Raw genomic sequence first — 15,133 nt, 5'->3', positions numbered from 1 at the left:
TTGACTACGGGGACCACGAGCAGAGGGCGGGTTGCTTCCTGACAGGGACGGGGGGAGAAGCGACTATTTTTTTTAAAGAGGCACACACCAAAATGGGCCATACTGAGATGAGCGGAAAATCAGGGTATAGAGGCTTGCTACAATAAATCAATGTTTTTTTTAGCAAACATCTAAAAAAATAAGGATTGGGGACTACTAAGACCATATAAAATTGACAGAAAAAGTGCATAATATGAGACCTTTAACATACATTTTTCATATATTCTGAAAAAATATCTCCTTTTTTTTTGGACACACTCACATGTACATGTATTTATCCAGCTTGGCAGCAAAGTGGCGGGGCATCTGACCACAGCCGTAGTAGTTTCGGTCGTTCTCTGGGATGTGGTCAACGTCATGGAAGATCAAGCAGTCCCAGTCCAAGTCCTTCATGGCTTCAAGGAATCCCACATTGAACAGCATGGCTCTGTTGAAAGGCTGGCTCCCGCTCTACGCACGCACGCGCGCGCGCACACACACACACACACACACACACACACACACGCACGCACGTGCACACACACGCACGCGCACACACACAGACACAGTTAGTCAATGTGCCTGGTGCTGCTATGAGAAGGGGGAAAGAAGTCATAGCATATGGAAGCCTTTTACAACATCAGGGACTGTGCCTTTGCTACCCAAAATACCGAGCACACTTTTTTCACATTCCGCAAAACATTTTCCTTTAACGGAAAGCTACTCACTGTGTGCGCGCGCGCGCACACACACACACACACACACATTACCTGTTCAATTACGTAGAAGGCAAACTGAAGATGTTGACTCTGCAGCATAGGGATAAGGTGTTGGAAGAGTATGGGGAGATGTTCATGGCGGTTTCTAAATGGAATCAGGATGGCCACCTACGCACAAAGAAAACAGTAAATACATAAGCATATATGAACGAATTAAGGTTTAATTGGAACATGTAAAACAATTTAATAAAATAACACTACTAGATATTATAATGCATGAACCAACCTTCCAGCGAGGTTTGCAGTCCCTTGGTTTCCAATGGCCTCCGAACTCAATGTCAAAGAACTTGGAGAACTTGAGCTCTATCTCTTCCATAGGGATCTCTGTCATGTTGACTTCTATAAGGCCCTCTGTGGAGACAGGATCATTCACTCAAACATCACTTTGCCTCATTAAACAGACAGCAGCGGGTAAAAGGGAAAGCCCATTTCACTAAAAAGTAGGGCTGTCAACCGATTAAAATGTTTAATCAGATTAATCACAGGATTCTGTGGATTAATCACGATTAATTTTACCATTCGAAATATGCCTGAAAAATTAAAATTCTCTCTGTATATTGTTGTATGAACGGATAAGATAAATGACAGAAGGTGGATATGTACATTTAAAAGTAGTATGTTTATTAATTGAAAATCCAAATGATGGTTTTAATACTGAAAGTAAATTTAAATCAAACTAAAATATATAGGCCTACCCACCAAACCATAATTCAATTGGTCTGTCTATAGGTTATAGAATGGCATTTATTTGGTGAATCTATAGGTTGTGCATTCTTGAATACAACCTGATTACAGTTCGCGGCGTGTGTGTGTGTGTGTGTGTGTGTGCGTGTGCGTGTGCGTGTTTGTACGCGCGACCACGTCCTAGAGGACTGTTCATGTGTGCCAGGAAGCCGACGTTATGTTGATGTCTGATCACACACACCTCTGAAAACTGCAGACGTTTGTGTCCTCGCGGGCTCTGAACAGAGCGGACAATGTTTCTCCTCCTGTTGCTCCCGACATCAACTGTCACCCGCGGCAGTTGATTTTATATACTATCTATGCCCCCGACACAGACGTGACCGTTAGCTGTTTAAAACCTTAAAACACGGCATGGGCTAAGGTGCTGCTATGTTTGGCTGCGCGCAGCTACTCATCCTGGGTCAGCCACAACGATAGAGTGACTGTAGGACAGAGCCGGTGGGCAGTGGCGTGCACAGGTAGACCTGAAGTGGTGCTGAAGCACCTGCCCTTTTCACCTGGCCCAATCAAGTGCCCTTTTGAGAGAAAAAAAAAATATGAAAGTTCGTTTTTTTTTATCATCTATAAATGCTCAACGATTAAAAACGTTTGACAATAATGCCCCAATAAATATGCCCCCCCTCCTCCTCCTCCGCACACACTTCCTTTGTCAACGTGAACGCGCAGAGTGGACACAAACGGAGGCGCGTTGCCGCAGCAGTTCACAGCTGCTGCACACACACACCTACTCCCCGGCCTGCCCTGCCCCACCAGCGAGGTAACACATACATGAATGGAGTCAAGAGTGTATTGTTTGCCCCCTAAGCCTCAGTTGCCAAGCTATAACTTGCATTTATTTGTCTCAGTTATAAAGTAGCCTCTATCATGCAGCGCCACACAGCTGAGCATAAATTAGCCGACTGTCCTGCTTAACAAGCTAGCCCAAAAAAAAATTGATATTACGTGATGAACACAACTAATGTCGGCGGAGTTTGTCATTGGTACAGCATGTGAATCGATCAGTATGCTGAATATTTAGTGTTGTTAAGGTTTACTTTAGGCTGTATAATTAACACTTCACTTGCAGTAATTTATTTGCTAAATGACAAACAGGCAATTCACAATTGCCTGCAGAAAAAGTAGCCTTGTGCCTTGTTGTAATGTAACCAAGCAGTCTTATTCATATGGTTGGTCTCTTTTTATTTACAAATTGCAGTATAATGCCTAGAAAGGAGAGGTTAAAAAAGGAAAAAGAAAGGGAGCTACAGCAGGCAGCCCAGGGGAGCAGCTCTCTGCTCTCCTGGATGAGAGCATCCACCAGCAGCAAGGAGGAAGATGAAGATGAAAGGTCAGAGTCAAGACCAGAGTCATGTTAACTGTTCAGGGCCTTTTAAAGCTCAAATTTTAATGTTGAACTGTACCTCAAATGTTATTGAAATATCTTAAAAGCTGTCCACACATTTTATTTTAACTACGCAAAGTGGGTTGGTGGTACTAAATCAGTCATTAAGCTATATAAGCTAATTATATTATTTTGTCCCAACCATAAGTTATTTCTATGTTACAAGACTTGCAGTAATCTTGTATTTACCTTAATAGGATATTATTAGTACAGAGATCAGGGGCCTAACGAAGACTTCAAAGACATAATTCGGGATAAGGGATTATTTAAAAAAATCCGAAGCTGACTGTTTTTTTTCAAACATACATTTTTTCTTTCTGCTTTTTGGTAATTCTGTGTCTCTAAATTATTCCAGAAAATAGTACTAAATAGCCCACATTGACACAGGTGATTTAGCCTTAGCTTTCTTCTCAAAGTGCACCAGATTGATGAATTTTACTTTAAAAGGTTCAAATTTTTCTTCCGGGGGAGCATTCCCCCGGACACCCCTAGAAGGTCCAGGGTCCCAAACACAGTCTCCCAAATTCCTTTGAGAAACACTCTATGTGTGGCCGGGTATTAAAAGTCATTAGGCCAGGGGGGGTTTTGAATATATTGTGCCCTTTTTTTTGCACTGAGCACCTGCCCCCCAAAATGTCTGTGCACGCCACTGCCGGTGGGATGTACGGGGCGGATCATTCTGCACATGCGTTGAATGCGTTAAAAAAATTAACGCCGATAATTCTAGAAATTAATCACCCTGCGTTAACGCGATAATTTTGACAGCCCTACTAAAAAGATAACTAAAGAATGTCAGTTCTAAATATGGGATGTTAACAATGCATTAGGGATGTAACGATATGAAATTTTGAGTATGATACGATATTGCGATTGATATCACGATACGATATTAAGCGCGGAATTCATTTCTACCCCCTTAAATGAAATGTTGTACCGCTGATTTAAATAAAACACAAACGAATAATTACAATTTTCGTATCTTATTATGAAGAGATTTCTGAGAGATTTAAACAATTTATCACCAAAACAAAGACACTGCTTCTCTACTATTTTTTTTTAAAGAAGCATTACACCTATAATTTTAAAATGAAATAGGAATTTTAAATCTAAACTTAATTTAGGCACTTGTCTGTAACTGTAAAAGTATGCATAAAATAAAATAATTTAACAATAGTGTGATAATTTTCCCATGTCTTATTTGCTTATCAACTCTATTTTATTCAACACTATTTTTGCAAGCCATGCTTTTACCTTAATAGGCCTACATTATGACAGGCACAATGAACTCAGTAAAATATTAAATTATGATTTTTATTTGTTATTAATTAAAACTGCAGTCTCAAAATCAATGTTTTTGCAGTGCACTCCTCTCCCTCCTCCCTTCCTCACACTTTCGCAACGTCACCTATGCTTGACAGTAGTGTCACCTAAGTTTGACCTAGTAGGGATTCCATAGTATTGCGCAACATGCCGGTGTTACGCCGAAAGCTGTGACCTGCCAGAATGTGTGATATTCTGGCAGGTCACAGCTTTCGGCGCAACACCGGTATAGCTCGTATAGCTGAGTTCCTATGCTAGTTCACGTGAAGTTGTGATGAACATATCAAGGATCTTTGGACTTATTTCCTTCATCTGCCTTTCACCGAAGTTCGCCGACTTTACCTGGGATTTAACGCACGGTCGCAGTGGATGTTTTTTTTTAATCTAATTTCCTCACGTTCACCTGGATTCATGATGATATAACTCACCCGCGAGCAACTTTCTCTTCAGTCTGGTAAGCTACTATGCCGATCTTTTTCTCTATCTCTCCCTTTTCTCTTTCTCTCTCTTCTTCTTTGCTGCTGCGTGACTCAATGTTGTGAAGCTGCACGTGCTGGTCTGCGTAGTGTAACGGCCCACGTGAGACGTGACTGTTCAGTTTTTAATGTTCAGATTGAACAGTGGAAGCTTATGTCTTTGACTACTCACTCATAGAAGGTAGTCTCTCAGGGCAGGGCAGGTTGTGGCCGTAGGTGAAGTTCTCAGGGAGGTATGTGGTTGGCTGGACCAGGTACTCACTGGAGTTACTGCCATCAGGAAAGTCTGCACAAACATAAACCAACATCAACAGAGCACTCTAAACAGCATCCCCTACATCAAACCTTACAAAGTTACGGCCTCCACACTAGGGATGTGAACAATGTGTCGATTCTCGGCTCGATTTTCGACTCGTGCCCAAGACGACTCTAAAAATAGAAATCGGTAAATCGGGTGTTTTACTTTATTAGATGTTTTGGGGACATGTGAGACGTCCGTGATGCGAGTTCACGTGTGGTCACGAGCGCGCTGCAGGTGCTTCATTTCTGCAATGTGCGCGCATTAAATGTCCTGTGTGGGTCAACAGTGCAGTGCAACATATGCAGCATAAAGTTATAGCATTCAAAGCAGCGAGTAGCACTGTGACGGTGACAATCGCCAGGAGACCTCGCAAGTAGCCTATGAGTGAATGAGCCGCCGTGCAGAAAAACTCTGTGGTTTGTTGAATAAAATGATAACCGGGGCTATCCTGCCCGCTAACGTTGTCTATGGGAACGGCTTCCGCGATCTGTTTGTATAGTACACAGAGCCATTTCGGCAAGCTGACAGTGCGATTGAAGGGACTGTAGTTTCTGTTTTCAGCCAAGTTCACCTCCGACGCATGGACAGCGTTTTTAAAATTAAAGCCTCTCATTTTATTATCAAAAAGGCTTTGATGCAGATGAAGTCTGAACACACACAGCGAGCGGCACCAGTGTTGTTTAAAGGAAAGCGCAGTTTATCAGCACCACAACTACGTGCTGCTGCCGCAAAAAAATGCACATTGCCTTTTTTTTCTTTTTTCTAATGGCATAGTAAATCGATCGATTTGTCGATTCATGCCTCCGACACGTCGACACGCAAATAATGAATCGTTTAACATCCCTACTCCACACATCCTGCGTCTACCTCTGGAGAGCATCGCCTTCCGTTACTGCTGCCTCTCTCGCGCTTTTTTCGGCCACACATGGAACGTCTCAGCAGCTGCTGCTGCTGCAGCGCTGCTTCTAAAAGCCCTATCTTTCTACATAAGGTTTTCATAGATAATTCCCAATAAAAATTAAGTTCTTTCATGTCATTAATGATGCATATGATTTATATTGAGTCTAATATTGAGTCTGGACATTAATCTGTGCGCCCCATTGCTTTTTTTTGACACATTTTCGCTTGTTGGAAGTTTCCTTTTGAAAGGGACACACCAGGAAATGGTGAAACTACAGCGAAAGCTGCCGGTATGAAGTCCATATGACTCAGCAGAGTATTTCTCTATCAGTTAAAGCAGCGAGACCCGAGAGAGACGCGCGTCCCTCAGAAAAAAATAGGCGAGCCTCCTGAGGTAAAGTGGAGCGTTGCTGCAGACGTGCCTCTGACGGGCATCGGCAGTGCGTTCGGGGTTGGATGTGTGGCCGCTCTAGGTTGATTACACGGTTGGTGAAAAAAAGTCAGACGCAGACGCGCAGTAGAGGTAAGATGTGTGTGGAGGCCGTTACACAGTACCAGTTACATTTATAATACTCACAGCTATCTTGTCAAACAGCTTTGCCGTTAGAGGTTACAAATTTCATCTCATAGGGTTAGGCTGACAAGGCTCAACTATGCTCAACTATTGAAGCTGGGATAGTTTCTCTAATGAAAGAGTGCATATCTTATCTTTGTGATTTAAAAGAAATTAAGTAAACAATCAAGTACTCTTAAACAGTAGAAAATAAAATGAATCTCTTCAAGACGAATATTTCAAATATTGCATGTTTTAAAATGTTTAAAATACTGCTAATTAAGATCAAGAGAGGGGCTTGGGAAAAATCAACAAATCAGCAGATTATGTTATAGGCCCCTTTTATGCCTAGAAAGACTGAAAGCAAATCAGCCACGTTGTCAGAATCTAGTTACAGTGTGTCACTCACTCACCTGTCCCATTGAGTGTACTGTTCTTGTTGGTGTACAGTCGGATCATCTGGCCAATGGTCCTCACATTGTCCCTCAACATGATGCCCTGGGCTTGCACCATGAAGAAGTACGTGTTAGCTGGGAGAAAGACAGGGAAGAAGACAAGTAAGTTTGCATCGCACATGTATTCTCAATTGCATTTGCTTCATGTAGCGAGAGCCTTGTAATACACTATTTAACATGTAGATGTTGCTGTTTAGGTCACAACACAACTGAGTCTCAAGCTGCAGCTCTCACTCACACAGGCAGTCTGATAGCAGCCCGCAGCCCCCCCCCCCACCTGCAGCCGGAAGCAGACAGACAGCACCGTGTCCACTGTGCAAGAGCTGCCAGGTGACGTTTGTCAATACCTAAATAGTTTTATAGGTCCACATTCAATAGGCCACTGCATATCCATAAAAAAGCTAACTGCATAATATCTATGAAATGCAACAGAGCTTTCCTTACAGAGTCAGCTGAGGTAGAGGAAGAAAAATCAGAGGGCTCAGATGAAGAAGGGGGTTGTGGCAAATATGGGTAAAAGAAAATCCCTTTTCCTAGACGAATGTCTGAAGGATTTCACATGGCAATTAGGCGTTGCAAAATCAAAAACACAATGAACTGTATCATCTGTTGTCACTGTGTTCAAAAACATGCTGGCAATACAATATCAGTAGGCTTAATCAGAGGCGTTTCCAGGACATTTTGACTGGGGTGGCCGAAGTGGGACACAGACCCAGAGTGGGGTGACCATTGCAAAGCAAACCTGAATGAGTGGCATGTGAGATGCATTATAACTAATGTAAGGATGATTCATAATGATATTTGCCTATATTTGCGGGGGTATAAAGGATAGAAGTCCCACACTGACTAAAATAGACTAAAGAGGCTGCTAGCAGTAAGCTAACTGACGTCCCACTGGACCCAATAATCTCTGAACAACATATCAGAAGAGTGTGTGTGTGTGTGTCTGTGTGTGATAAGAGTCTTATCACAGAGCAGTCACAGGCCATGGTTGGTGAGTCAGTGAGACACATGCAGGTCAGACCAGGGTGGACACTCACCGACACACTAACCATCAAGGCCCTTTCCCACCGCCGCGCTGCAACCGCCCTCTCAACCGCCTCCTTGGAGGACTCCACCAGTGAGCCCGGCGTTTTTAAAAGCTGCTGCTGCCTCGGCGGCAATGACAGCAAGATGCTTCGGTGTTCATATCGTTAGGATAGCCCGACCAGAAGTGCACAACACTTATTTCTCTCTTAGAAACATGTATAATGGTGTTATAGTCTCTCTATATGAGCTTTTACGAAGAATAAAAGTCGAGAGAAAAAATACAGTTCCGTCTAAAAATTAATTCCCCTAAAAAAGTGACTGCATTCGCTGGTTCCACTTGTTTGTGTTTAATGTAGAATATATTATTCAATATTTTTTAAATGCCAGACACTTTAACATTGAACTAATACATGGTAGAGCCGTGGTGTTTAATATACTCCGTTTGCCAAGGCATCGTTGCCTTGTATAACCGCCAAGCAGCTGGACGGCTGCTGCCGAAAGTTTCCATAGGGGAAAGCTGAGCGTTTGGACAAAATCTGGGCGAGTTCACGTGGGCGGCAAGGTGCTTCCTGGTCCAACCGCTGCGGTTGTAACCGCCTCCCCTCGGCCACAGATTTTGCCCAACCGCTCAGCTTTCCCCGTGTTGAAACCTTCGGCGGCAGCCTCCCGCCGGCAAGGCGTAAATACAAGGCATCGTTGTAAAACTGAGTATCCGGACCTAAACAACACGGCTCTACCATGTATTAGTTCAATGTTAAAGGTCCCATATTATGCAAAATGCACTTTTACGATGTTTTTGAACATACATATGGGTCCACGGTGTGCCTAGAGACTGCCAAAGTATCAAAAAAAAAGAAAACCCTCTCCATTTCTCACTCTCTCCCTTTCTGAAAACCTCCACCCCTCCCCCCAATATACTCCAGACAGAATTCTCCCAGGGCGCACTCACACTAGGCAAGTTTGCCTGTTCCGTGCTGCAGGAAGATTCAGCACGATTCCCCCCCTCCCCACTCCCCCCGTTGGCCCGTGGTCACACTGCTCCCAAAGGCCGTACGATTGCTCCTTCATACATACGTCATCACGTCGTAATACGATAAACGTCATTACCAAGCGTCCTCGCCGCCATAACAACAATGGAGAACATCAACGAGATCAACACAGAGAACACAATTGGCACTTTCCTGACTTTGCTGCTCATTTGGAGCCGTTCTATTAAGATACAGCCCTCTCTCAATGCTGGTTTTTTCGATTACGCAAGGCAGAGATTCGCAGCTAATCGTGCTGCACGCCGAAGAAGATTTTTACGGAGCCAGCAGCAATCGAGGGCGGCCTTCGTAGCGTTACTTTCGGACTACAATTCCCGCCCAAGAAGGTAAGAACCATACTAGTTGTTAGAGCTGGGCGATATGGACCAAATCTTATATCACGATATAGGTAATTTTATATCACGATATGGATATATATCCGGTATAGTATATTTCCTTTAAATTCAATGGATTACAATAACCGTACTGAACTTTAATCACATTAGATTATTTTCATCTTTTGCTTGGAATTTAAATTTCCATACAAAAGAAAAACTGGTGCAAAATACCACACCAGTCTGGCTTAAGTCAGTCAGTGCAAAATAAAAATGACAGCATATAGTAGCCTATATCAAAATAATGAATGACTTGAATTTTCCTGCAGTATTTGCTCATCTTCATTTAAAAAAGCTGTCAAAATTAACTAATGAGCATATGTCTGGTAATACTTTAACTCCAGCTTCAACACAAATAATATTTTCAAGTTTGACATGTTTTAAAGTTACATAAAACCAGCCTTGCTGGCTGTCTCCAACAATAACAGCAAGGGAGAGAAGCCCCGAGTAGGCTAAAGATGTCATTATTAGCCAGCTAGCTCACGAGAGCTAACCCATGTAGTTTGCGGCTTAAAACAAGCCAACTCTGCGTCACGGCAACAGCACGCTGAAGCAGCAAGCAAGTTTCCTTTGCCCGATAACATTTTTGACCGTTAATACCAGCTGCTCTGCCACCGTGACACGGAGTTGGTTTGTTAACTGTAGTGATGGCGCACCGGAGCTAGACAGCTAGAGCAACAGATGAGGCTTCTTCTGTTGAGGGTAGAGAAGCTGTATTGCAGCCCAGCAATCTGCTGCAGAGCCCCCGTGTGGCGCGGCGGTGTAACTGCAGTGTAACTGTAGGGACTCGGAGGGACAGCTGCCTCCCGTTCTATCTGTGCTCCCGCCACATGAACTTTTTTCTCCGCGGTATAAACGGTATGGCCAAATCGCTCCCGGTAGACACTTTCATATCGTCCACGATATGATATCGTCATATCGCCCAGCCCTACTAGATTAAGCATTTGAACCAAAGATTTCCGAATCTACACCTAAACCCTCCCAGTACTTTTCAATGTGTGTATAACTATTGAGCTCATTCGTACGTTATGTGATGGGTTACGTGCCGTCATTGTCGATGAGGAGGCAGAACCCTTTACATGCAGCCTCACGTTTTCATTTATTTATTAGGTAGGCCTATTAATGCTCTACTTTTTTAATTTTCTAATTCGGTTTTGACCTGTCTATTTAAGATAAGAGTTCCCCAAAATACATAGTATAGTTAGCACATAATCCCTAATAGGTAACATTGGTAAACATCACAGTGTGTATTGTTTCCCAGACCCCGGGAAATAACTTGTGGTGATTGGCGGCAAGTTTTTCCTGTAAAATGCATCCTTATTTTCTAAATCAATTTACTTTTTTCTCTTGAATTTCTGCTGTATTTTCATTATATTTTCCTTTTTTCCTCAGGACCACTTGGATTCGCGAGAGGTGGAGTGTGGTGGGAACATATTATCACCAGCTGGACGGATTACGAAATTTCCGAATGAGAAAGACCACATTCCAGCAGTTGTGCCACATCCTCAGACCACACCTTAAAAGACTGCAAACCATATTCAGGAAACCAGTGTCCGTGGAGCAACGTGTGGGGATTTGCATCTGGAGACTGGCAACAAATGTGGACTTCAGGACCATCTCCCATTTATTTGGAATTGGCCATTCTACTGCAGTTACCATAGCCAATCATGTTGCTGTGGTCATTGTTACTGAGATGATACACCTGTACATCAGAATGCCCTCTGAACATGAGTTGAAAGACATTATTCACGGTTTCCTAGACTGCTGGGGTTTCCCACAATGTGGAGGGGCTATCAATGGGACTCAAATTGGGATTTTAGCCCCGCCTATCAGCCCTGCAGACTACTATAACCGCAAATATTTTTACTCTGTCATCCTGCAAGGTGTGGTAGACCATAGACTTCGGTTCTGGGATATCAATGTGGGCTGGCCCGGCAAAGTCCATGACGCCAGAGTGTTTGGTAATTCATCATTGTATGAGCGTAGTCAGAGTGGTACCCTGTTCCCTAACATCACCGAGAGCTTTCAAGGAGTGAACGTGCCTGTGGTGATGCTAGGAGATTCCGCCTATCCTCTTCTGCGATGGTTGATGAAGCCGTACCCTGAGAACCAACAAAGTACCCCTGCCCAGCTTGCCTTCAACTACCGTCTCAGCAGGGCACGGATGACTGTGGAGAGGGCATTTGGTCGTCTGAAGGGAAGATGGCGGTGCCTTATGAAGAGATATGATTGTCGCATCGATAACATCAACACCATCATCTCAGCCTGTTGCGTGCTTCACAATTTCTGTGAAGACAACAGTGCGGACTACGACGACACCAGTGTGCAAGAGGACAGTGTGGGACCTGATAGCAATAATGTTTGTGCTAATACCACATCAAACACCACAAGAGATGCTTTGTGTGCTTAATTTACAGGTCTGTAGGACTTGTTTATACTGAATGATGGCCCTTGAACTTTGTTATGCTGCTATATTGTGATATGTCTGATAATAAAGAGTTATTTCCAAGAAATGTGTGGACCTTCATGGTATACAACTATGAAATTGTGCACCTTAATGTTTTACGGGTTTCTATACATGAGATTAATATATTTTTACGTTTGCTTAGTACTTAAATAAATCTAGGATAAAAGGTTGATGCTGTATCCTGCTTCACAAATGTCAGGCAGTTTTACAAATAACTGACCAGAGATTGGTAAATTGAAAAACACTTTTATTTACAAATAGAAATTAAATTAAGTATAAAACTATTGAAGAATAAGCAAACAATACAAATTGAAATATAAGCAAACAGTACACATTTTAAATAAGGCACTCTTAAAAATGAAATGTGCAAGGTAGAGAATAAATGCTACACAAACCTACACCTCAAGTTGTGCTGGTGTGGTTTGTACTGATGGTGCAAAACATCATAAGGTAACAAAATTAAAAAGATAGGAAAATGCACACACACAATAAAATATAAATGCACACACACGCACACACACACAATAAAATATAAATGCACACACACACAATAAAATATAAAAGGCAGTCTTTGAGGCAGTCTATGAGGGCTTTAAATTTGCAAGCTGCAGGGCTTCAAAACTCTGCCTCATAAGTGGTGGTAGTCGGGCGGTGGTGGACTGTCCTCGTGACAGAAGGCGTCCATCGGGGTTGTATGTCGGTGAGGGTGTGAGGGCTTGATGGCAGTGTAACGGGTGTGCAACAGTTCTTATCATGTATATTAATATCTAAGTGCACATCCGTTAACGGTGTGATCATCTGCGTTGTGTTCTGGGGGGGGGGGTGTGAATGGATGGAAGGATGGGAGACGGGAGACTTGACCACAATGGAGTCTGGCTGTTCACATTTATTCGGATCTGCATGAGCCAAACAGAAAAACGTGTCACATATAACTGTCGTAGCCGGGACCACATTCCCTCCTCCGCTCAGACAGTAAAAAGCATTCTGACGATGTATAAAATAATATGAAAATAAATAAAATAACATACTTGATTCACTTCACAAATGTAAATATAACCAGCATTGATAATAACATAAACAGATAAAACATTCATACCTGTATGAGCCAAACAGAAAAACGTGTCACATATAACTGTCGTAGCCGGGACCACATTCCCTCCTAGCAAACAAACAAACACACGGGGAAACACTATAATACCCGGACGCACATGTACACAACAAAAACTCTCAAAAAGTGCATTTACTAAGTGCTAGCTGCTAAAACAGCGCTGTAGCATGTTTACAGACTTAATCTCTAACACATAAAGCTGCAAGTTAAACATTTTCATTGTACACAAAACGACCTATATGCTAAAATATGACGAGAAACACAACAAACATACCTCCGCTCAGACAGTAAAAAGCATTCTGAGCTTTGGCGCCGCACACACGTCACAAAACACGGACCTCTCTTAAAGCTACAGTACAGGTACAAAAACACATCAACGTAGGAACAGGAACAAATGTACCTAAACACATACTGGTACATTTAAATCAGCATTGGTGACATTTCAACACAACTAAAAAACGCTGTTTCACCCTGGTTACATACACCCCTCCTGAAATTCACCAACATCCTGATTTAAGGATGTCTTCTCAGGCATACAAAAGTCTATCACTGACACAACCTGGCACAAATGAACAATGGACCTAGTCCACATAGTCAACTTGAAAGCTACCTTAATACAAGGTTTAGGAAAGAAAGAGGTTGATCAAATCTCTAGATTCCCCTTAGTTTAATGTGACGCCTCGTACGTCACACAGCATTTGGCCTAAAATACATAGTCCATAGACATTTGCAGGTGTATAAAACCTCATAGTTGGCCCCTTTTGAAAATGCATCACATAAGCACTTTAGTGAACACTTAGTCACGCCCAACTTTTAAAACAGCTGGGAACGGCCGTCAATAAAAAACTTGGACCTTTCAAACAATGGTTTCTGAACCATAGATTCTATCAATCTGTTCACTGATTTCACCAATCTTCCAGCACGTGTTCTGACAGTGCCGTCATCCTCAGCGTGTGCATGAGAGTCAGTGCGACCTGAGGTGTCAGCATGCTGAGCTGGCGGTGTGTCTCTGTGCGGAGCGACTGAGATGGATGGACAGTCATCGATAACAGCAGCAGGACTGAGTGCTGGACTAGGCTGAGCATGCTCTTCTGCAACAGCCAACTCTGACTCAGGTGAGTCGTCAAGTGATGAGATTGAGAGCTCCTCTTCATCTCTGGAATCTGACACGTCCTGGGCATGTTCACCCTGAGTCAATTCTCCAGACACTGAAGCCATCACATCATCATCAGAGACGCAATCTTCCTCGTCAGACTCCTCTTCAGCCCACGACTGATCGGTTGCATCAGCAGACTCGGCTTGGTCCAATCCAAGGAGAGGCAAGAAGTTCACTTCCAGTAAGAGATTCCTGTGCACAACTCTTGTGTGTCCCACAGCATCCTGTATTTTGTAGACATGGATACTTGGATTCACTCCAACCACTGTGTACACTCCATCTTCCCATTTGTCGGCTAACTTCCTCTTTCCTCGTTCCCCTTTATTTGATACCAACACACGATCTCCCACTGACAGGAAGGTGCCCTTGGCTCGTTTGTTGTATTGTCGGGTCTGGTGCTGCTGCTCAGAGGAAGTATGTTTCTGAGCGATCTCCATAGCACTTTTCAGGCCAGAAAGCAGGGATTTTGCATATGTGTCGTAGTCAGCAACTTCAGGGTCGTCCAGAACCCGCCTGAACATGACGTCCACAGGCAGTCTAGGGACACGCCCAAACATGAGGAAGAATGGAGCATAACCCGTCGTCTCGTGGACGGTGGCGTTGTATGCGAACGTGAGGGTCTGGACTTGTTGTGGCCATTGCTGTTTTTCCTTTAGGGGAAGGGCGCGCAGCATGTTGCCCAAGGTGCGGTTGAATCGCTCGGTTCCCCCATTGCCCATCGGATGGTAAGCTGTCGTGTGGGATTTTGCAACACCAGCCAAACGGAGGAGCTCCGCAATCAGGTTGCTCTCGAAATTGGCGCCCTGGTCAGAATGTATCCTCGCCGGGAAACCATAAACACAGAACACATTATCCCAAAGCTTCCTTGCGACCTGCTTTGCCGTTCGATTGGCACAAGGGAAGGCATGAGCGAGTTTGGTGTAGTGGTCGGTGACCACCAAAACATCAACGGACCGCTGCTTGCTGTCTTCGGCAGTCCAGAAATCCATGCACACTAACTCCATTGGAGCTGAGCTCTTGATGCTT

General features: G+C 43.5%; 1 protein-coding gene across 1 annotated transcript in view; it reads right to left on the bottom strand.

The window, feature by feature from the left end:
• The window catches only part of b4galt6 (UDP-Gal:betaGlcNAc beta 1,4- galactosyltransferase, polypeptide 6), a 63,752-nt gene that overhangs the window by 33,286 nt on the left and 15,333 nt on the right, over positions 1-15,133 (bottom strand). The window contains exons 2-6 of the mRNA XM_080032643.1: positions 6,886-7,002; positions 4,891-5,004; positions 1,024-1,148; positions 789-905; positions 302-489 (exon numbers count right to left, since the gene is read on the bottom strand). Coding sequence (XP_079888769.1) covers positions 302-489; positions 789-905; positions 1,024-1,148; positions 4,891-5,004; positions 6,886-7,002 — 661 coding nt within the window. The remainder of the gene's footprint in view (positions 1-301; positions 490-788; positions 906-1,023; positions 1,149-4,890; positions 5,005-6,885; positions 7,003-15,133) is intronic.

Source organism: Ammodytes marinus (genome assembly GCF_949987685.1).
Source record: "Ammodytes marinus genome assembly, chromosome: 8".
Classification (NCBI taxonomy): domain Eukaryota; kingdom Metazoa; phylum Chordata; class Actinopteri; order Uranoscopiformes; family Ammodytidae; genus Ammodytes; species Ammodytes marinus.
The sequence above is the reverse complement of the archived record's forward strand: the minus strand, read 5'-3'. Positions and strand labels throughout refer to the sequence as shown.